Source organism: Mustela erminea, chromosome 11 (genome assembly GCF_009829155.1).
Source record: "Mustela erminea isolate mMusErm1 chromosome 11, mMusErm1.Pri, whole genome shotgun sequence".
Taxonomy (NCBI): Eukaryota; Metazoa; Chordata; class Mammalia; order Carnivora; family Mustelidae; genus Mustela; species Mustela erminea.
In genome coordinates this window covers 89,749,808-89,774,012 of record NC_045624.1, presented here as the reverse complement: position 1 = coordinate 89,774,012, position 24,205 = coordinate 89,749,808, and the positions used below count along the sequence as shown (strand labels likewise).

General features: G+C 42.4%; 1 protein-coding gene across 1 annotated transcript; it reads left to right on the top strand.

The window, feature by feature from the left end:
• Window positions 1-1,564: 1,564 nt before the first annotated feature.
• Window positions 1,565-23,999, top strand: SLC26A3 (solute carrier family 26 member 3). The gene is made up of 20 exons (XM_032305623.1): window positions 1,565-1,695; window positions 2,199-2,338; window positions 3,536-3,646; window positions 3,899-4,071; window positions 5,554-5,718; window positions 7,412-7,564; window positions 7,955-8,037; window positions 11,807-11,954; window positions 12,068-12,181; window positions 12,296-12,373; window positions 15,261-15,356; window positions 16,520-16,626; window positions 17,758-17,827; window positions 17,918-18,010; window positions 18,641-18,736; window positions 19,341-19,574; window positions 21,134-21,188; window positions 21,840-21,982; window positions 22,102-22,167; window positions 23,976-23,999. Exons 1-20 carry the CDS (start codon window positions 1,565-1,567, stop codon window positions 23,997-23,999), a joined length of 2,280 nt encoding a protein of 759 aa, XP_032161514.1.
• The last annotated feature ends 206 nt before the right edge of the window (window positions 24,000-24,205 follow it).

Sequence of the window (24,205 nt, the reverse complement as noted above, 5' to 3'; positions counted from 1 at the left end):
GAGGGTAGGGCAGAATCCCTCCACAGTGGTCAGAGAAGATCAGTAGAAAGGACTTTAGAGGGGAGGGATTTAGGTGGGGGAGAGAAATGGGTGGTCAAAGGTAGGACAGGTGGGACAAATTGAGGCCAGCATCTGATTTCTGGTGCTGACTTGAGCCCTGCAAACAGTCTGGAAATCCCTTGAGCTGTGAGAGAGGGCCATGTAACAAGGTACAATCCAGCTTGAGATCATTCGGTTAGTAACTGTGACTGAGGTCAGAGAACAAAACTCTGGGTATTGTGAGTAGTAATACAGAAACAAGGTTAGAGGGGAGAATGCTGACAGCTGGAATGATCTTCGCTTACCGTTCCCAGGGGACAACAGAGAAGGTAAGTGTCATAGAAGAAACGACAAAGAAATCTGAAAGCAGAAGCTGTGCATTTGACGCTTGACTCACTCTAGGTCCTGAGGAAAAGGTCTCAGATTTGTGTGTGTGTGTGTGTGTGTGTGTGTGTGGCAGGGGGTGCTATTATATTATCATTGTAAGAAGAGAACAATTTTAGAATTGCAAGGGCCTTTAAGAGCTGCGAGGGCCAAATAGGTAATATGCATTAAAGGATTTTTTTGCAAAATTAATCTCTTAAGCATAACAGACACAGGACTGAGACAAGAACAAAAAATGTAAACATCTGACCCAGGAAATGCAAATAGTTAGGATATGAGCTATTATCACTTAGCGAAAGTCTGATGTTTTCAGGTGCAATGCTAGATACTTTGAAAACATTCCCATTTACTCTTCGTTAAAACCTTTTAACCTGAGTCTTATTAGCTCAATTACATGGACGAGGCTCAGAGAGGTTAAGCAAATTGCCCAAGATCTTCTCTTTAAAAACATCTCCTCACTAAGTAACAAAATAAAACTTTGTGCAATAGTTCCCTCAGCTGTTCACTGGAAAGCTCTCCTAGAAACAATAGAAAAATAAGTGGACAGTCTCCTTGAATTTCACAAATTTCAAGCATTTCACGGAGCTTTCAAAAATTCAGCTGGGGAAACCGAACAGCGTTGACTGCATTGAAAGGGCAAGGAGTAGATTTTAAATGTAATCTGTCCCAGGACTTCGCCATAATCTTGGCAACATTTCTGAGAAAGAAACTAAAGTGAATTATTTTCTTGATGAGATCTCCTCTAACAAGTAAAAAAAAAAGAAAAAAGAAAAAAAAATGCACTCACTGATGAGTAAACTGAGTCAACTTCTATTGCTTTTTGGTGATCTTTTAAGAATAAATAATAAAAGCCCTCGTTTACTTACCCAAAGGAGCAGTGTCCAGCTCCTTGGAGTAAAAAGTGATATCACTGTCTCAAAACACAATCTAGGTCCCTTAATCCTGCCTCTTTTGATCTCAAAAGGTGGTAACATTCAGTTCGGAGATCACTCATCTGTAAATTGCATCACATTATCTCCGAGTTATTTAAGAAGCATGCTCTGTTTGGTTTCAGGCATTTGAACCTGCTAAAGGCAAGAAGAAGGGTTTGCCACATAGTTCCAAAGGTCTTCCTCTTAACAAAGGCGTCAGAAAAAGCAAAATGATCGAACCCATTGGGAACCAGTACGTCGTAGCCAGGCCCGTGTATTCTGCAAATGCTTTCGGGGAGGAACATAAGAAGAAACAGAGACATCACAAGACCTTTCTGGATCATCTCAAAGGGTGTTGTAGGTAAGATATCTTTTAAGGTATTCGTATGAGGAATAAATGAAGCACGTTCTTCTAACTTTCCAAGCTCTCCTTTCTGGCATTAATGCATCACCTTCAGGGTCTTCTTATCTTTGATTTCCCAACCTCCTACTCCCTGCCAGGGCTGGAAAGGCAATCTCTCCAATGAACCCCATCTCAGCTCTCGACACAATCTCTCCATATCCGAACACTCAGAAATGAGGGCAGAGGAAAGTTCTCAACTGAAATGTTGTAAAAGTGAAGCTGAGGATGTCATATAAGCTCTACCATGGCTAAAGAAAATCAGCATTTTTCTTAAAAAAAAAATCCTTTGGTAGTGACAGCGGTGGGGGGCACTCAATATAGGTAAGGAAGTGAGTGTCAGTGGGAAAGGTGGTGGTTCATTCTTGAATATAGTACCATCTTCACCAATTTTCCACTGCATTTAGGTGCCAAACTTACAACTGGATATGAATTAACTGAGTTGGGGATTTCAATGTTTTCAGCTGTTCCACACAGAAGGCCAAGAAGATTGCCCTGTCTTTGTTCCCCATAGCATCTTGGTTACCAACCTACCAGATAAAGGAATGGCTACTCAGTGACATTGTTTCTGGAATCAGCACAGGGCTGGTAGCTGTACTACAAGGTAACTTTTTTTGAGAGGTAATTGATATGTCCTAGAATTCATCCTTTTCATGTACAGAATTCAGTGTTCTTTGATATATTCCCAAGGTTGTGCAATGATCACCATTACCTAATTCCAGAACATTTTTACCACCAGCACCATTCCCAAACCCTCCTGTCCAATTAGGAGTCACTTTCCATTATATCCATCCATCTCCCTGACAATGACTTTCGGTCTCTATTGATTTGCCAATTCTGGGCATTTCATATAAAACAGAATCACAGAAGATGTGGCGCTTTGTGTCTGGTTTCTTCCACTTGGCATCACGTTTTCAAGGTTCATCCATGTTGTAGCATGTGAGGGTAATTTACCTCTTTGAATGATGGGTAAAATTCTATGGTATGGCCAGACCACACTCTGTTGATCCATTTATCCGTTGATGGACATTTGTGTTGTTTTCTGTTTGGGGCCACTAGAAATAATGTTGTCATGAACACTTGTATACAAGTTCTCGTGCGAACCTATGTTTCATTTCTCTTGGGTATGTACCTAGCAGTGTGACTGCTGTTACGTGGTCACCCACTAGCAACATATAAGTGTTCAAATTTCTTCATATCCTTGCAAACACTTGTTATTATCTGTCTTCTTTATGTTAGCCATCTTCATGAGTCTGAAACTGTGGTTTAGATTTTGATTTCCCTGATGACTAATGATGCTAAACATCTTTTTAGTTGCTACCTGGCAATCTGTATATCTGTGGAGAAATGAATCTTTTGCACATTTTAAAATTAGGTTCTTTTTCTTTTTCTTGTTGAGTTGTAAGTGTTCTTTCTATGTTCTGGATACTAGACCCTTATCCAAGATACAATTTGCAAATCATTTCTCCCATTCTGTGGGTTGTCATTTCATTTTCTTGATAGTAATCTTTGAAACACACATTTTAAAATTTTGATGGATTTATTTGTTTTTAATTTGGTTGCTTAAACTGTAGGTGTCAGTTCTAAGAAACCATTGCCTCATCCAAGGTCACAAAGACTTACACCTATGTTTTATTCTAAGAGTGTTATGGTTTTAGCTCCTGCATTTACATCCTCGATCTATTTGCGTTAATAAAGTAACTGACTTTCAAGGTAAAATCTGAAATATTTGAAAACTTCGAGAAGGACTCTTAGGATTCCTTTGCCTGAAATAAGTACCCTGATGCTTCTGTATTTACAGGCTTAGCATTTGCTCTGCTGGTCACTGTCCCCCCAAGCTATGGATTATATGCAGCCTTTTTCCCAGTTCTGGTCTACTTTTTCTTGGGCACTTCAAAACACATATCTGTGGGTAAGTGAATTTGTGGGCTAATGAATGCTCCCATGGCTTTTTCTTTATTAACTCCACTTGACATACTCTGTATTGATTCTAGTTCTGCATAATCCAGGAGTCATAGTTTCTGTAAGAACTGGGACTGGGGAAGTCCCAGTGGGGAAGGAGGGGAGAACAGCCGGCAATCTCTTTATCCACCACCTTATGGTTGAAAGACACCTATGCTTTAGGGATCCCTATATTGATTATAGTGCATTGTCTGTTAATTAGGTCCATTTCCAGTTCTGAGTATGATGGTGGGAGCCGTCGTTGTGAAATTAACCCCATCGGAGAGTACAGCTGCTCTAGCAATCTCTAATAGCTCAATGAGCAATGATTCCTCAACAGACGAGTATAAGGTGATGGTGGCTGCCACGGTCACAGTCCTTTCTGGAATCATTCAGGTGAGTGCTTTCTTGTGTAATTGGCCCTCCCCTCCCTGTGCTGCTTGTCCTCACTGGTACACATCTTTCTATTCTGTCTCCTTCCTGCCCACCCCGCCCCCACTCTTTTCTGGGCTTGCATTCCACTCTCAGTGGCCCATAGGAAAGGAGAGGGTCTCCTCACCCCAACCCGAAGCAGAGGAGCAGATCCACATTGCAAAGGTGAATGAACACAGGTCTAGGGAGAAGGAAAAATAGGAAAAGGGAGGCACCAGTGGTGAGAAGTGAAATACCTAATTCAAGTCATAATGAGACTGGTGTCTTTGGAACATTTTTTTTTTTCTGATTCCTCAGGGAATGTAATCTAGCTGGAAGGATTTGGGGTTAAGCGCTTTGAACTGTCCATCTCAAAGATTTCAGGAAAGCTGAAGAGAATTATGGAGGGGTTAAAGCCTCCCTCCCAAGCCACACCCCCGACTCCACTGCTGGTGAATAGTGAATAGTGAGAATGGCATGGATTCCTCAAGAGGTTGGCTGAGTTTCTGATGAGTGATATTATTGGCTAAGACCGTTCCTTAAAGAAAGAGAAAGTGAGTTTAAACAAGGACATTAGTGGTGTGCCCACCTGACAGACAACATGGCCAATTCTTTTCTGAATCTAGTGCCTTTGCATGTCTGCAGTTCCGGCTACACAGAGACACAAATGGAAAGGCAACCCGGGGACCCAAGGGAAGGAGACTCTGTCTGTGCATGTCATTGCAAAATACTGAGGCTTTGGGGGAATGAACAACTTTGATCCCCCACTAAACCCAAGCACTTCTGAGATTCTGTACACAGTCACATACCTCTTAGGAAAGTCAAACAACTTGTTTGAGGGTGTATGAATAGAGGTTCGCCATGAATGCTATAGCAGCCAGCAAGCCACTTAAAATTACATAGGAGGGGGTACCTGGGTGGCTCAGTGGGTTGCGCCTCTGCCTTCAGCTCTGGTCGTGGTCTTGGGGTCCTGGGATCGAGCCCCACATCCGGCTCTCTGCTCGGTGGGGAGACTACTTCACCCTCTCTCTCTGTCTGCCTTTCTGCCTACTTGTGACTCTCTCTCTGTTAAATAAATAAATAAATAGAATCTTTTTAAAAGTTATATGGGAAAAGTTATGAGGGCTGGTCTTGGATAGGATTTCGCTATGAAAGGTATATGGGTACGTCTTCTAAAGATACAGCACCTTGAAGAGGGCAGAGAGGAAGGAAGAAGCTTCTTGGGGTGGACGAGACTTACATGCTCCGTGAACGCTCTGTCACATTCTGCCTTGGGAGTTGAATGGGGGAAGGAGGGAGAGGGAGGAACCGGGTACCTGCCGTGTTCTGGGAGGCAAGGGCACCTGCTTCTTCATTTACATACAGACGGAACCTTTACATTTTGGATCCTTCCCCCTGCTGGTTCTCTAGTTGCTGAGGTGCACCTGTAAGGCAGACTGCCAAAGGCCTTTGCCCTTCTCTTTCCAGTTGCTCATGGGGGTCCTGCGGGTCGGATTCTTGGTGATCTATTTATCGGAGTCCCTCATCAGTGGCTTCACCACAGCTGCTGCGGTGCACGTCCTGGTTTCTCAGCTCAAGTTCATGCTTCAGCTGACGGTCCCAGCACACACTGATCCATTTTCAATTTTCAAAGTAAGTAGTCCTTTGGCCTTGAAAAATCGAAACACATGATATTTACTATCCTGTTTCTGGGAGGCTTTCCTTTCATGACTTCCACGTGGGGCTTCCCGACCACTCCCGAGAATCCAACCGGTTGCGAAATTTAGTCACATTCAGAAAAAATTAGGGGCCAAGGGGAGAACACTGAATATTGAACCGCATCTACCATCTAGCTAACGTGAACAACGCGAATCAGGTACCACGTCCCTGAGATTTGACTCTGAAGTATTATTTAAAAGAAAAATAATCTAGGTTCATTATTAAAGGCTTTAGTATTTTGTTCCACGATTTAAAAATTCCCCGCCCCAAATCTTCTCTTGAAAGAAGTGTACTGAGTGATAGCATTTCTCTATGTCTGAAAAGCAGGCCTTGTTCTTTGAAAATGGAGGTGCTTCAGACACCTGTATGCATCCCTGTTTATAAAGCAAGAGGAAATTAACCAATATGTGACTAGGACAGTGTGCCTGGGGCATAGTGATTCTCAGTTCTCTCTTTTTGTCCTGCTGAATCTCGCTGAAGTTTTGCCTGTTGTATCTGTCTTTGCCCAAAATTAGCTCTTAGTTCTGCTGATCTTTTCTATCGTTCTTTTAGTCACGAATTCATGTATTTCCAGTCTGATCTTTGTTATCACCTTCCTTTTATGAATTTTGGGCTTATTGGTGCTTCTGTCAAGACGGTCTTCGGAGCTGAGACAGAGTTTGCTCCATATTGGAACCAGCCCTCTCTCACTCCCATCCAGAGCTACTCTAGAAGGGGAGTGTTCGAGGAGCAATTTGGGATCTAGTGTGAGCCTGCTTGAGCTCTCCGGATCCCATGGATATGGGATCCAACTGGCTATAAAAATTAAAACCATGCTCTGTGCACTATTAGCCAGGAAATGAGTTTCCAAAAGTAACACAGACAGTTAACTATAAAGTGTGAAGGGCTTAAGCTTAAAAAAAAAAAAAAAGGCCAGGAATTAAGGGATACATGCTAAGAAAACTATCGGGGAGCAGAGGGTATTCCCTGGATGGAGAAATGATGCTGATTATAAAATAATAACCCATAAGACCTAAGAGCAGAAGAGACAAGTTGTAAAAATGTGAAAAGTATCCAGGGAATTTTGACACCAGCCAAAGATATTCCCCACAAAAAGGCTACGAGCGTCCCTATACTAGCAGACTGCCAGTGCTATGTTAACTTACTCATTCATGGTTAACTTGAGCAGAATAGGGAATCACTCTTCTACCCATGCCAGTCCTTCTTGCCTCAATTTTTTTTTAATCTGTCTGGAAATAATCAAATATTGCATCCAAATTATATGTCTGTATAATGCTTGGGAAAGAAATGAAACAAATGAATAAAGAAACAAACAAAAAGTAGAATCAGAATGTATAAATACAGAGAACAAGCTGATGATTGCCAGAGGGGCTGGGGGTGGGGGTTTGGGCCAAGTGGGAGAAGGGGATTCGGTTGAGTTATAGAATGAATATGTCCCAGGAACAAAGGCACAGCATAGGGAATATAGTAAGAGAGATGTCAAATCATTCTATGGTACACCAGAAGCTAGCACTGTGTGTCAGCTGTACTCAAGGTAAAAAAAGATTACAAAAATAAAAATCAAAAGGATTCTTAAAAAGGAAGAAAAAATATAGCACTTGGCTGTTTTTTGCTTTTATAATTTTAGGTACTGAATTCCGTATTCACGCAAATAGAGAAGACCAATATCGCAGACCTTGTGACCTCCTTGATTATCCTAGTGATTGTATTTGTGGTTAAAGAAATCAATCAGCGCTACAAAGCCAAACTTCCAGTGCCCATCCCAATTGAACTCATCATGGTAACTGATCATCTTAAGGCTTTCCTTCGTAATTCATTAGTCTCCTGTTTTTATGTTGAAAACCTTCAGGAGGTTTTAGTGGGGTGGATGCCCTCTCTGCCGTTTCTGGGTGTCAAATTTAGTATGGTTTTCTCTTCATTCTGAATGAATGACTTCCTTTGTGATTTGGGGTTCATTCTCTCTGTGGGAGACGAGGACGGCGCAGAGAACAAGGCCTCAGAGAGGCTTGGCAGACCCATCAGAGCTGCGATTCTTAACCTCTGGTGGCTGAGGAGAATTGTTGCAGAACTTTTTTTTAAAAAGAAGCAAAGCCAGGGCTGGAGATTCTGATCTAAGAAGACTGTGCGTGATCTCTCATAATTCTAACTTGGGCAATTTGCAACTTTGCAGACTGTGATCGCAACAGGTGTGTCCTATGGCTTTGACTTCGAAAACAGGTTTAAGGTGGCTGTGGTTGGGGAGATGAAGAGAGGGTAAGTGTGTCTTTTATGGTGGCCTCTCCCAGCACTGACTAGACAGCGAGCAGTAAGTGGGGAGGACTGTGAGCCAAACGCATTCATCCGGCTCAGAACCCTCCCTCCCCCGTGGGAGGATGAGGAAGGCACTCTACTCTCCTTCTAGGAAGGAGCCACAAAGGCTCTGTGGTTCTTAATATCAGAAAGTCTGTCTTTGTGGAAGAACTCACCAACCAGATGAGCAGGGATTCACACACAAGGAAAGTGTAGTGGTCAAAGTAAAAAAAAAAAAAAAGGCAAATCAAACCTGCTTCTCCTCCTAAAAAGGAACCAAATGAAACCAGATTTCCTTGCCCATCGATTACTATAAACAATGTGCAGTGTTTTGTTGGAGGTGACCAGAGCCAAGTTCTGACAGTTCAAACGAGACACAGAAGGAATATCCATAGCCCATTGCTTGAGCGAACTGGATAGGCACACTCTGTCCTTCCTCGTGATCAAATTCAAACCAAGACCGGAGCAACCGTGAACGCTGTAGAAGGATAGGAGGTCCCGTTCATACAAGGACTTTGAAAACGCTTTTGATTGCATTGCCCTTATTGGGCTGAGAAGAGAGATCCAGTTTTGTGTTTTCTTCTCTCTGTCCTCTGACCAGAGCATCAATTTCTTCCAATTGGCTTACCAAGGACAGGCTATGTTCCTGTTTAAAACAAACAAAGACAAGACCCCCCCCCCCTTCCCCACGCTGAAGGAGCATTGGAGAATTCTAGGAATCAGCATATATATGCATTGTTGACTTTAAAATAACCAATTTTTCAAAAAAGGAAACGCGTGCAAAAATATTTTTATCACCAGATAGTCATTTGTTACACTTAATGAACCTCAGGCACCATTTTTCCTTTAAAAGATTTTTGAGTAAGAATTCGTCTGAAACTGAAAGACTATTTCTGGGATTTCTCTCCACCTGTAACTTGCAAGTGATTACACTTTACTGTAAAGTCTTGGCAGACAGAAACTACTGAGACAGATAGACATAGACACGTACATACAAAATTAAAGAGGACCTTGCCAGAAAGGATTTGGGAAATAAAACTTAAACTTGAGATCACTGAGTTACAATCTTTGAGACTCTTCCTAGTAAATAAATCTTGAGTGTCAGCAGACCTCTATTCACAGTGTTTGCGGGCAGGGGAAGGAGTAACTCACATTTATTAATCATTACATTCCACAGAGAGGCCATGTAGCCTGGTAGGTAAGCTCACCTGTCCTAGAGGCAGTGTACCTATGATTTACTTCTGAGTTCCTTTTTGATTTGGGGCAAATAACTACACTCTATGCCTCCATGTCCTTGGTTCTAAAAATGGGGCTAAAACTAGTAGCTATTACATTGGATTCTTGTAAGGACTGAGTGTGTTCATACCTGTGACATGCGTGTTTAAGTGTCTGTCCCACAGGGAGTGTGGATCTAAATTAAGGATTTAGGATCCTTAATTTAGGATCTAAATTAAGTACTAGGCTCCTTACATTCTTTTTCCACTCCAAGTTTTTCTGGGTGATGATTGAGTGGGCATTTTTTTTTAAAGATTTTATTTATTTGAGAGACACAGTGCACTCATGTGCAAGAAAGCACAAGCAGGGGGAGGGGGCAGAGGGAAAGGGAGAAGCAGACTCCCTGCTGAGCAAGGAGCCCAATATGGGGCTCGATCCCAGGACCCTGACATCACGACCTGATCTGAAGGCAGAGGCTTAACTGAGCCACCCAGGCACCCTGAGTGGGCATTTTAAATTTCTGGTGATCACTAATAGAATATAATTGGGAAATAATGACTATTAATTACTACTAATCTGCTGTTAAAAGTATGACACCCTGGAAGTGGTTTTGTGAAATCACACACACGGAAAGTGTGTCATCGAGACAGTCAAGGAGACATGGAGGATGTATTCAGATTCCAGAGGGATCCCAATGATAAGAGCTAATAACCACTTCACATCTCCTAGTGTGTAAAGAGTATTCATGGCTATTATTTTATTTGGCACCGCCCCTCACAAAAATTATGATGAAGAGAAAACAAGTGTGGTATTCTCCCTTTACAAAGGAGGAAGCTGGCTCAGGGAGGGGAAGTAGCAGAGCCAGGAAACGAATCCCAGTTTTCAGACTGTAAATCTCCATCACTCCGCTCTGTCTCTGGTATTTAGAGGCTAGGACAAAAGAATAATAGCAGGCTTCTGGAGACTTCGGTATAAAAAGCAAATTTCAACTGCATTGTCAATTCGGGATATGTTTTTGGAAAAAAAAAAAAAAATTCCAGACTAACATTCTGATTCATGGTACCTCGTGGTACTTCTTCAAAATTAAGGCTGCAAATATGTGAACACGGTATTCATAAAACACGAACAGCAATGAAGAAAAAGTCAAATGGGTCCAATAAACTTACTTTGAATAAGATTTAGGTCAGACGCACATGTTGACAGGAAGGAACTGAGCATTTCAGTCAAGGGATGTTGACCCGGAGATACTCGGCCCTTTTATAACACAGTTAGCAAATATCATTTGACTGTTCTAAATCCATGAGGTACAAATGCAGAAGGATCTTCTCTGAATGTTTCCCTGACACTGTGTGACTATAAATGGTCTTCCCCGTCAGAGCCACGGTTGGCTCCAGCACTCCTGTGGGTCCCAGGGCAGAGTCCAAGGCCCATCTGTTTGCTGAGGGTTTTTCATGGAAGGTATTGTTATTGATGGAGGGAAGACTCTCTCGCTTTGCTTGTTTTTAGTTGTGTTTGCTCAAAGACCTTCATCCATGGTAACTACTGGAGGGATTGTGGGTGATGCTTTTCAATCCCATGTAACAATACAAGTGGAATCTAAGACATTTTGCATGAGGCTTATCGGGATATAAGTGTACCTTCTAATGCGGCTATACTAGCAAAAATATCAGATGCACCGCTATTGTGGGACTGGGTTTGCATTCTGGTGTCAAATTCAGGCAGCTCTGCTTTTCAACACTAAGATAACAAATTCCAAAGTTTGCAGCGGTGCTCAAAGCTTGCTGGTCGCACTCCAAAATGAGACCAAACTCAGCCTTGATGGCATTCCTTCATGGATTTGCCCAACAAATATTGACCACGTGATGTTCACCAAGAAGACTACTGGGTCTTGGTCACAGAACGATGAAGTAGTCACAGTCCCTGCTCTGTGTCTGGGAGAGAGCTGTGGGGGAGGGTGGGGTAAGGAAGGGAGGTATCCAGGGCTGAAGAAGCACAGAGAACTTCACCTACCTCTGACTTTGGTGGGGAGAGAAGACTTTCTAGAAGGAGGGATGGTGATGAGGAGAAAAGTTCAGACAGAAGGAAGAGCAAATCAGAAGTTTCCAAGGTGAGAGTACAGATGATGTCTTTTTTTTTTTAAGATTTTATTTATTTATTTGACAGAGAGAGACCATAAGTAGGCAGAGAGGCAGGCAGAGAGAGGAGGAAGCAGGCTCCCTGCCAAACAGAGAGCCCGATGCAGGGCTCGATCCCAGGACCCTGAGATCATGACCTGAGCCAAAGGCAGAGGCTTAACCCACTGAGCCCCCCAGGTGCCCCCCAGATGATGTCTTTGAGAAACAAACAAAAGCGTGGTATGATTGGAGCCTCAATTCCGAGAATGACAGTGATTGAGCAGGAGTGGGGGTCGGGAAGGGATAGATCAGGAAGGAATCCCCTAAGGAATTTGGACTTTTCCTGAGGACAAGGGAGCCATTGAAGGTTGGTGATGCTCAGACTCGCCCCTTTTCCTTTTCAGATTTCAGCCTCCCATCGCACCCGACACGCAGATTTTCCAAGAGACCATCGGGGACAGCTTCGGCATTGCCATCGTTGGCTTTGTGGTAGCCTTCTCCGTGGCCAGTGTCTACTCCCTCAAATACGATTATCCGATCGATGGCAATCAGGTAAGTTTACAACCTGGGCTGGGCCTCTTTAGGCAACTTCAAGTAATACTCTGTGGACATCGCACCATCGCAGTGCCATTTCTAAAAAAGATTCCTCTTTTTTCTCCTGCCAGGAGTTAATAGCCTTGGGACTGAGTAACATATTCAGTGGATCATTCAAAGGCTTTGCTGGGAGTACCGCCCTCTCCAGATCGGGGGTTCAGGAGAGCACTGGGGGCAAAACACAGGTAGTTGAGGGTCTTCAATGCAGGGGCCGTCCTGGCGTTGGGACCAACTGGCGACTCCAAGCTGGGGGCGGGGGGGATGTCGATTTTGTAATGACAATCTTTTCATCTTTACAGATCGCTGGGATTCTCTCTGCTATCATCGTGCTGATTGTCATCTTAGCCCTTGGATTTCTTCTGGAACCACTACAAAAGGTAACGCTCATCTCTCTTTGGGTTCTCTCTCTTTCTCAGCTTCGGGTGATGATGAATCAAGGACCCTGTCTCTTCCATTCTGGAAGTGCAAACTAAACAGGAAAATGCGGGCACTGCAAATTCTCGAGTACCCTTCCTGGCCCGTAGTCTGAGGCCAAAGTCTTCGGCAGCATTTTATGAATGCTAGGAACGCAAAAGCCCCAACTCCCTTATCTGCTCCGCTCTCCGCATGTTTGTAAGCCCTGAAAATAATTAATGTTTAGACAGAAAGACGGCCAGGTGCTACAGCTTCTATGTGGATTGATGGAAGTGAAGATTCCCCTAGAGGCTGAGGTCATCGGGGCCTCTATCAAGTTCAGAGAGTGGTGTTACCAGCCGTACAACCCATTCTCACGGATCCACCCTGCAGTTTCCAGGGTTTGGTCAGACTCCAAGACCAACACTCTCAGGTTGTAGGCTGCGGGGGCCCTCCACACAGACCTCACACCGTCACCCTCTTGCTCCTTGGTCCATCTCTCCTGAACTGTGGTTTTTGAGGGTTTGGGTTCATGCTTTGTAAATGGCTGCAACCCCCCAATTAAAGAAGTAACAGTAGACCCTGGAAAACAAAGGATCTGTAGGAAACCAGACAACAGTAAATACCTTGTTTTTTGTGGAGGTGATGTAATTTTGAGGTGCTCCATGGAACATTGACCCTGAAGTCCTGGAGACCTCCTTCTAATCCAGGTTCTGCCTCTTTTTCTCTGTGTGCTTTTAGGCAAATTACTGAACCTCTCTGAATCTCACATTCTCCATTTGTAAAAATAGGGAGGAAAACAGCGCTTGCCTCACAGACTTGCTGTGAAAACTAAATGAAATAACGCACATTAAGGACTTGCATGGGACAAGCACTTAATAAATGTAGCCATTATTGTTAGTATATTTATTGTATTGTTATTATTCTACCAACATTATATTATACTTCTTACTACAAAGGGCACAGAGGTTGGACACAGCCCATAGTGTTTCTTGGTTGATATCTAGGCCTTTTCCCTTGCTGGTTGGTAGCTAGAAAGTGAATCTGGTCCCCGGTTTCCAGACTAACAGTGTGATCATCCTAAAGAGCCTCACTGGACAACTCTGTCTTCAAGCCATGCAGAGTACTCACTGCCAAGAATATGTGTTCTCTACAGTCTAGCCTACTACTTTCCAAAGGAATGGCATCGAAGGAATCATGGAGTCTCCACCAAAGAAATAGAATGTCTATCTCAGTAAAACTAAGTGCACACGCAACCCCCCTATTAGAGAATTCTGCCCTATTGTGCTTCTTCCCAAGGGTACCCTTGGGCTCTACATTGCCCATGTTGACTTGGCCAACCTCAAGAAGTCATGCCAGTTAAAAACCTATTTCTGTCATGAATTAAGCACACCCCAGGACATTGTCCGTGATGTGAGTCAAAGCCCCACTGACAAAGGATCCATGTGATGAGTTCTACTTAGGCCATTGTATCTGTAGTATCTGTTTGACCGGAATAGCTAGTTTGCTTCTCTTTGTCATGTGAACTATGCAAAATAATCCACAAGAGGAGCTGGTGATAAATGAGTGCTGATTAAGCATCAACAGTTGTCAGCATCTTTTAAAAGATTTATTTATTTATTTGAGAGAGAGACACAAGTGGGAGGGACAGTGGGAGAGGGAGAAAGAGAACCTCAAGCCACTTCCCGCTGAGCGTGGAGCCTGACACCGGGCTCGATCCCAGGACCCAGATGTCAGGGCCTGAGCAGAAACCAGATGCTTAACCCACTGTGCCACCCAGGTGTCCCTGTTCTTATCATTTTATACCCATTTAATCTTTTACATCAAGTACAGTATGGAGACCTGATTCCTGATAAAAATTGTCCCTTTTCCTTTCTGTGGCTTCTCAGTGCTCTGTAATCTTTACTCTTTAAAGGGCTCTCTTGTGTCTGTATTGCAATGAAAAATGTTAAAAATTGTTTCTCTGGGGAATACTGACCAGGTGAGGAAAAAAACGCCTGATGGAAAGAGAAGGGGTAATCCTCCTCGGCAGTGGGCACCTGACATGCTCTATCCTCAGGTCCCCCAGCAGAGGGGCACAGCCTACAGTGTCTTGCGTACCCACCTCACCCACCCAGCACAGTGGGGACATCCTACAGTTGCTGCCGTGCATGATCAGAACCAGGACAGGAACACTGGCACCGTACTGTCCACAGACCCTACTCAGTTTTCACAATTTTGTTACTGGCATTCATTTGCGAACTAACTAGTTCTAACCAGTTAACCAGTACTTAACTAGCAACTTCCTTTTCATTGTCACACTCAGTCTGGAGTCTGCTTGAGATTCTCACCCTCTTCCTCTGCCCCTCTCACATGCACATGTTTTCTCTCTCTCAAATAAATAAATGAATGCTTTGTAAAAAAAAAAAAAAATGGTTGAATGCTGATCATCCTCAAAGGTTTGAATTATGATTCTGGGTACTGCAAGTTCCCCAAGTTTGGTTTTTTTTTTTTTTTTTTTTAAACAAAGAGCAACCCCTTCTCCCTACCTCCAATAAATAAACACACATTAGACTGTCTCTGATTGGGAAAGTTTTATTTCAAGCATCGGTCTTAAGATCTGCCTGCCTCTGTCCCAAGGTACAGGCCAGTAAGTGCTTTCCTCTACCCAGAGCCCAGCACTGTCACCATGGTGGGGACAAATGCATCCCTGGGAATAGGTCAGAGTCTCAGGTCTGCTATGTCCTGTGGGGCACTAGACACCAGAAAAGGGGTGTGTTCTGGGCTTGGCTTGGAGGCCCTTTAAAGGACATACTTATCTACAACCTTCACCCTTATTTCTGTATGACTTATTTATCTTCAAGTACATCTGCTGTTTGTGTTTTTTTGCAGTCTGTCCTGGCGGCGTTAGCACTTGGGAACTTGAAAGGAATGCTGATGCAGTTCACAGAGATACGGAGACTCTGGCGGAAGGATAAGTATGATTGTGTGAGTAGAGGTGGTCGGTGGTATTTAAGAGACAGAGAAATCAGAACAATATGCTGATTTCGGACTCCATGCTGAGCAGAGAACCCAACTGGGGCTTGATCTCACGCCCCTAACGTCCCCGTTTGGAGTGGGGACCAAGAATCCAAGGCCGAACCAACCAACAATGCCACCCAGCTGCCCCTTCCCTTGCTATTTTTAAACTGCATACTCTAATGATCCTTCTTTGGGATTTTAATTTAAAAGGACAGGCCACTTGCAAGAAGGAGATGCTCCATGAAACCCTAGTGGGATATGGTTCCTTCGTTTTTCATTACATCGGATGTTTGTTTCCAAAGAATCTGCAACATCTTTAAATTCTGAACATCTCTTTTGGAAATACCCTATAAAGTCTCCCCCTGCTCTTGACATGCCTTGTGATGAGACGCAGAGTCCATAATTTTATCAGGATCAAAGTCTGGGGCATAAAAAGGTTGTTAACATCCTATAGTACTTAACAAGCATAAAGTAATTAGCTGTACTTGGTTTACTCTTGTTCCTGGTAGATGATTGTTGGGGATTTTAACACCCTTTTGACATGCTGACATTCTTGTGCAGATAGTGGCCATTTATTTTTTTTTTATTTTTTATTTTTTATAAACATATAATATATTTTTATCCCCAGGGATACAGATCTGTGGATAGTGGCCATTTATTAAATCGGCAGGCCACCAGTAAGAAATCGGTAGAAGCGCCGTCAGTTACTTTGCTGATTTTAACCAACAGCTGTTGGTTCTACAGTTTTAATTGTGCCATATAGACTCAGTTACTTCCTTCACTGGGTCAGGACACCATCTCGGGGAGCCTGGGTGGCTCAGTTGGCTGAGTGTCTGCCTTTGGCTTGGGTTGTGATCCCAGGATCCTGGGATCGGGCTCCCTGCTCAGAGGTGAGTCTGCTTCTTCCTCTGCCTGCTGCTCCCTGCTTGTTCCCTCTCTCTCTCAAATAAAGAAATAAAAATCTTTAATTAAAAAAAAAAGAAATGATCTCTTGAGGCAGGTCGCTTGTTCTGCACACTTCCAGCCCCTGCTTTGGCTCTAGACATTCATGCTTTCTCAAAGCTCTGGACCTAAGATACTGTGGTTGAGTCAGAGTAAATTGTAGTGCGTGTGTTGCCTTCTTTTTACAGCTAATTTGGATCATGACCTTCATCTTTGCCATTGTCCTGGGACTCGGTTTAGGCCTGGCAGCTAGCGTGGCATTTCAGCTTCTGACCATTGTGTTCAGGACCCAATTGTGAGTGTTCGTCGTGCTCTGCCTCCATGCAGACTTGGACCTGCCTGTGGGAGGGGGTCAAACATCACAGTTTCAGGAGAAAGTAGTTTAGTTGACAGGCATGCCCATCTATCAAGACCGGCTGGTCCGTTGTTCCTCGTGTGGCTCCTCTCAAGGCCTGAAGGGCCATAGACATGTCCTGACCTCAGAGCTTCAGCCCAGATCCCACCAGCTATTGATCCGTTCCCTGCTTTGCCACCAATTCAGAGAAATCGTATGTACTGCAGAGTGTCTTTGCCCAGTGGAAACTGGAAGTCATTATCCTCTGAGCAGGTGTCAGGTCTTTGCCATAGTCTTGCCATAGTCTTGCCAGACATGGAAATGGGTTCCAGAGAAGACTGTGGAATTTTCCACGTCTAGTGGAGGGTTGTTCCTCTTTACAGGTTGCTGGATTGTTCTCCCATCTAAAAACGGGGCTGGGCTAGAGAACTTCTCAAAGGCCCCCATCATCCAAAAAATCCACAAAGACTAGTTAGCATTCTTGATTCTTAACAACCAGTCCAAACATCTTCCTGATTCTTAAATCTCTGCCATAATGTCACCATTATAATGTCTCAGCCTATGTTGGATGGCATGGTGTGACAGAGAAATAGGCTTTTTGGTGGCTCAGGAGTTCTAGGACAGAAGGTGGGGTGGTTAATGTTAATCTCCGGCTGATGGAATATATTTATGTTGAAATGTTCCTGCCTCCTCTGATTCCGTCATCTTTTCATTCATTTCTCGGGGACCCGTCCATCACAGAGACAGACCGAGTAGTTGTAGGCAAAACATTGTGCTTCTCCATGCCCTCATCTGTACAACTAGATGATTGTATCAATTTCACTGAATAACTAGGCTTTCTGAACCCAAAGAGCAAAAGCATATGGGAGCACTTTGTAAGCTGGATGGTGGTAAATGGAAGGCGTTGTTCTAGGAGAGGTAAAACAAGGTGTTTGCCCCCCAAGCTGTCCAATGACATGCTGATTCCCCAGCCTTTTACATTTTGAAAGTGAGCCTGCTCATAGCCTTGATTTGCTAGGAGAAGTCGGTGTTAGCCTTACGGGCCTTACGCACGCTCACGAGTGATTCACTTGGTGTCGATTTTCCCTACAGTCCAAAATGCAGCACTCTGGCTAATGTCGGAAGGAGCAACATCTACAAGAATAAGAAGGATTACTCGGACGTAAGGAAGATCTGTTTTTTACTTTGACTTGCTGACAGATAGTAATATGAGTCCTGTGGGCCTGTCTCATGTGACTTCTCTGCCTCACAGATGTACGAGCCAGAAGGGGTGAAGATCTTCAGGTGTCCGGCCCCCATCTACTTCGCAAATATTCATTTCTTTAAACAGAAACTTATCGATGCTGTAAGGTTTGAAGTTGTGACTTTTTTTTTGTTTTTTGGTAATTCCACCATATATCTAGGAATGAAATGTTTGCTCTGTAACCAGAGGGTGACTGATTTCACATATGTTGAAGTTGGATTGTGTTCATGTTTTTCTGTCCCGTGTTCCAGAGCAGGTGAAACTGCTTTATAAGGGGTCTATTAACATGTTGGGAAATAAGGCCCTTTAGGATAAGGTTCAAAGCAGAGTCACCTTTTTTTTTTTTTAAGATTTTATTTATTTATTTGACAGAGCAAGAGCACAAGAAGGGAGAGCAGTAGAGGGAGAGGGAGAAGCAGGCTCCCTGCTGAGTATGGGGCTCGATCCCAGGACCCTGGGATCATGACCTGAGCCAAAGGCAGATGCTTAACCACTGAGCCACCCAGGAGCCCCAATTTTGAATGTTAGTAACAGCACACAGGCTGAGCAGACCAAAGTCGTTGACACAATGCCATCACTGTTGTTGTTTGAACCACTTCTACGTTTTCTTACACATATTGTTTTATGTGCCCCAATCCCAACCCATCCCACTTAAAGTTATTAGAATTCTGTTACAGGATATTCAGCAGCATCCTATTCCACACTCTTGTAAGACAGCAATGGATTTTTCAGGTTGGCTTCAACCCGCTACGAATTCTACGCAAGCGCAACAAAGCTTTGAAAAAAATCCGGAAGCTGCAGAAGAAAGGCCTGTTGCAAGTAACACCCGTAAGTTTCTTTCTTTCTTTTTTTAATGGGAAAAATTATATTTTTGTATTTAACCACAAGTGAATTATCATTTCAACACGCACTGATTCCCGGAACCAACAAAACCTTAGCGCAGCGTAGACTGCATATACATCTGACAATTTGTGTGACCCAATTATATAGCATTTTAGCAAAAATCTTGTAGGCCTCCTTTGTTTTTCCTAAGGGCCTCTCAAGTCCAGTGAGGCTTTGATTATTTCCTAGGGATGAAACCAGTAAGTTTCTTGACCACATTTCTGGGTATTATAGCTAAAAACATGTAAAATGTATTTCAAGGTGTTGGTTCCATTCCTTTAAGTAAAATGCTAGATAAACCCATGTGTCAGGTGTCGGTGTTGGTTTTTTTTTCCCCAATGGCATCTTTGAGGGTCTCCTTAAAACTTTTGTTTTCCTGGGAAAACGTTGCTTCTCCGAAGGAAAGGGCTTGAGCTGACTTTGACTGTGAGCTTCAGAAACTCACTGGGTATTTTTGACACCGGCAATGTTTCTCTTGGTCAGAGCTATCAAGCGCACAATGTTTCTCTTGGTCAGAGCTATCAAGCGCATTTCTTGTCTTCTCTTGCAGAAAGGGTTCATATGCACCAATGATGGCTTTAAAGATTCTGACGACGAGCTTGACAACAATGAGATAGAAGAGCTGGACCAGCCAATCAACACCAGCGACCTGCCCTTCCAGATAGACTGGAATGCCGATCTTCCTCTCAACATGGTGGTCCCTCAAATCAGCCTGCATAGCCTTATTCTTGACTTTTCAGCGGTGTCATTTCTTGACATTTCTTCAATGAGGGGGCTCAAAACGGTAATTACTTTCTTTCTGAATGAACACAACCGATCAGTGGCCAAAGGTAAAAAGATAGAGTTGAAGAAAGATGGTTCTTTAGGTCATATACGCTTACCCAGAAGCAAATCGTAATTTTAGGATAGTCCACACAGAGAGTGGGAGTGGGTGGGGTGCGTTTACTGAGCTCTTTGAAAGAGCATTTCCCAGGAGGCTGGCATATAATTTTGAAGACAACCACACCCGTATTTCTAACATATGCCGAACTTGCCACTGCACAACTATGCCCATGCTCCTATGAAATCTCAGCTCTGTAGGACCTGCAGATCCTGTGGGCACTGTATTGAAGTTGTCCTGAAATACAGAACATTTGGGATGATCTTGGACAAAGGTGGAATAGCAGATCCTTTTGTTTTGTCTTTATCCATTACAAACTGACGAATTTTCACTTTGCTATCCGAAACCTCTCCCTCGCCCCCCCATCACTCCCACCCCTCCAAAATAGGAGCTATGTGAAAGAATCGATGTCATGTGTGATTTAAAAATAGGACTAAAAGCTTCAGGTTGTACTCTGTTTTCTTTCCATGGTTCTGTGAGCATTTCTAAAATAAACTGGTTTCCAACAGAGATACAGAGAGAGACTAAAGAAAATTTAAGACATTCCACATTTACCCCTCTTTTTCTGGGGTTTTCACAGACATCTGCCTACATGAGAACTGAGCTAAGATAAGGTCTATTAAATATGGGTGAACTGAATACAAAATTAAAAAACTGAATCGATTTTGTTTCCCTCAGACTTTAAAAAAAATCTTAATATTACAGAACCCTCAAAACTGCTTGCTTTTTCTTTTCTTTCAGTTGTTTTAGCTTTGGAGAAAACACACACACACACATACACACAGAACACACACACACAATTTGTTTCTGGTCCCAACAGTATAGCACCAAGGACAGGGACTCTGCCTTATGTTTCTTTAAAGCCCTTATCCTTGGCTCAGTGCCTTGTAAAGGTTTGGTGCTTACTGATGATTGACAGTGATTTTAATGATCATCTAAAATGATCATCAGTAACTCTTCTTATCTTATATGACCTCACTCACATCACCACTGGTATTCATTCTTAGCCTAGGACCTGGAAAACAAATCAAGATTCACTGGTGTTACTACATCCAGTCACTGTGGACAGGAATAATAAACAGGTTACAAGCCATAGGGTTTTGGGTTTTTCTACTTCTGTGCAGCAAGAAAACTCTGGTCAAGGTCATCCCATAAAGGAACTGGTTTTCAGATTAAATCAGAGCCCATCTTGCGAGTGGAAACAGAAGATTTCCCCATCATACTTCCCACAGGAATGATCATTTTTAACTTCTTTCTGAAGAGGAGAGTTCTTTCCTTTGGATTTATTTCCTTCCATCATAGAGCCTTGTTGTTAATTTTAGTGTCTCTTTATATGATTATCTCTTTTCAAAATGTAAAAGGTTCTCTAAGTAACACAATATCCATAAGTCATAATTATGATCATTTTATGTTTCTGACAAGTAAAACTGTTTCCTAAGGAAGATCTACTTTCTTTTTAACAGATTCTGCAAGAATTTATCAGGATCAATGTAGATGTGTATATTGTTGGAAGTGATGGTAAGTTGTTTTTATGTTCTGACAATCACTTCAGGCTCATGGCCAACTCTCAACGTAGACGGCCTCTCCAAAGTATAGGTCTTGTTTATGATCTATTAATTATAATAACAATTTATATTAATATATACTAGTATATTAATATAGTAATTATATTATATATGACTTTATATGTATTCCCTTTATTAGGAAAATGGACTATAGTAAGTAACTGGTAGATAATAGGTCCAACAATCCAGAACCAGAGCATATCACTGGTCTATGAGCATATGTCCTATTTTGGCAGAATCCCAATTTTGTATAAGCCATACTTGCTGCTCTAATCATTAGCCAAGGGAGATTAATTCACTAGGATTTTGCCTAAAGGAAAATGGGTTGATTTTCTTCTGAGAAGTACTAAAAGTTTTCCTCATTGGAATATTTTCCTTCTTATTAGGGCAATAAATGTTTTCTTTTATTAAAAAGGTATCCTTTTGTTCCAGAAAACACCATACTGATAGTACACTGGTATTGTACCATTGCGATCGCCAAACACCTTACCAAACAGCAATAAACTGCACGTTTGCAAACGGAAATTCAAATCTCCAGTCTTAAGAAGAGACCTGTGGCCAAACAATTACTTCTTCCTGTTATTCTTTCTTTCCCACCCTTCAGACGATTTCATTGAGAAGCTTGTACAGTGTGAATTTTTTGACGATGAAGTCAAGGACTCAATCTTCTTCTTAACAATCCATGATGCTGTCTTGCACATTTGGATGACAAAGGACTACAATGCTTCCAAGTTTAATGCCAGTCAGGTACCAGCTCTTTGGTGACTTTCACATTTATATAAAAACCATCTGTACTTCAGTTCCCCTTTCTTTTCCAACATTTTTTTAAATGTTCCTAACCCATGATTCTATTCTGGTTCTCTCAGGAAAAAGAAATGAAATTTGATTTTACCATAAATACAAATGGAGGATTACGTAATCGGGAATGTCAGGTAAGATTCTTCAACAAGGTTTGCTGTATCTAGACATCACAACAACAAGAAAAAAGACTGAAAAGCAGTGAGGCCTCTTCCAGCAGGCTACAGAAAGTCCAGCCCTTGTTTGAGCCACTGGGCCTCTTCCCTAGAAAACAGAAGCAATGCCAGTGTTCATGGGACTTTGGGAGAAAAGAAACCCAGACCAGTACAAAAAAAAAGATAGAAAATAGTGATACTATATTAATGCAATATTGAGCATACAGAGAGATCTTTATGTTTTCAAAGTACTTACAACCAAGATGTTATTCTACTCTTATAACAATCCAGGAGGCAGAGAAAGTTTGGCTGTTTCCACTTACAGATGAATTAGTGATGGCGCTGAGAAGCTCATACTCACTTCCTGCTTCCCAGGTGCATGGGGAAGTCCCCACAACAGAGCCTGGGCCAACAGTGAAAGTGAAGTTAAGCTCCTCTCCTTCCTTACTAGAAGGTGTCAAGTTCATTTAACTGGGTAGTTCTATTTCATTTTAGAACATTCATTTCTAGAATATTCAGTCCTTTAAGGGAAGGTCTCCAGTTTGGGAAAAGCAGAATCACAAATCAAATTAGGTATCTGCTACAGGTCAGGTACATGGCAGGTGTGTCACATTCATTATCTCATCCTTACAACAATATGTGAAGAAAATATCATTTCATAAATGAGGAAATTAGGGAGGGCTCAGAGAGCTTAACTAATTTGCTTAAGGTCACACACCAACCAAAGTGACAGCAACAGGATTTGAAACAAGATCTGTCTGATGCCAAGCCCTGGGCTCTATTCTCTATGGTACACTGGTTCTATCCTTTGGTGAAAGACTCATGGAATTAGGGATCCTGAGAAAGAATCTAAAGATTGCTATCAAGTATGAGAGGTGGCTGATGGTATTTCTCTTATTTGAGAAAAGGTTTAAGAAGAAACAAAAAAAAAAAAAGGAATTTAGATTAGAAATGAAGATGTATCTAGAATAAGATAACCCTAGGTCCTTATTAAAACTTATGCCAAATAAGAAGAGTTCAATGAAAAAGCCATTCCAGAAGTTAGGCCTGAATGAGAGACATTCGTAGAAAGCACCAGTCATGTTTCCAGCCAGCCATGTTTTCCAGGGCTGGATTCTAGAGAAATCCACATGGGTCACCTTGCCTGAGCCCCCTCTTGTAAGTAGAGCCTTACAAGAAATCCTCTCCCCAGTAGCTGGATTCAGAACTATCACCAAGTTGGAAAGGATAAAGTGTAGAAACAGAACGTATACCTAACGAGTCAAATCAAAGCTTCAGAACCAACCACCTAACAGAATGTAGTCGGGACCATCCTGTATCTGTCTCCACATATTAAAACAACAACAACAAAAATTTAACATGAACTCCTCACTACATTACTTAGAGAAAGACAAATCAGGCAACCAGCGGTGACCCACACATGGAAGCTGAATGTGCCCGGCCAGCACACAGAGCCCTTGCCTTGTGTGGCCACTGACACAGTTGTGAAGGGGGGTATTGATTGCTACAACTGTTGTACTGTCATTTTGATTAAGTTAAATTAGGCCTTTGAAAGGTACACTTACATCACAACATGGTATCACATGGGTCTCTGTTAACCAAGTAGCAGTGGAAGGTATGTGATCATTAAAATTCAAGACAAAAAAAAATTTGTGGTTAACTCTGGTAAATTCTAGGTCTTCATTTTAGCAAGATGGACCACATTTGCTATAAGATCAGATTATTGAAAGGGACACATCTTCTAAGACCAGAACTTTTAAGAACCAGAACTTTCTATCTTCTTCCAGGTACCAGTTGAAACAAAATTTTAACCAAAATATAATTCAGATGGATCCTCACCTGTAATATAAAGAACAACTTTATACCCAGGAAGTTATTGATAAGTTCATACATTGTATGAAGAACACTTTTACTTGATGGAATTATGTTTCAAACTTTGGAACGAAACTGTTCTAGCATGGTACATTTTTCACATGTGTAGTATAAAATTATGTAAATACTCTTAATTTTATATCTT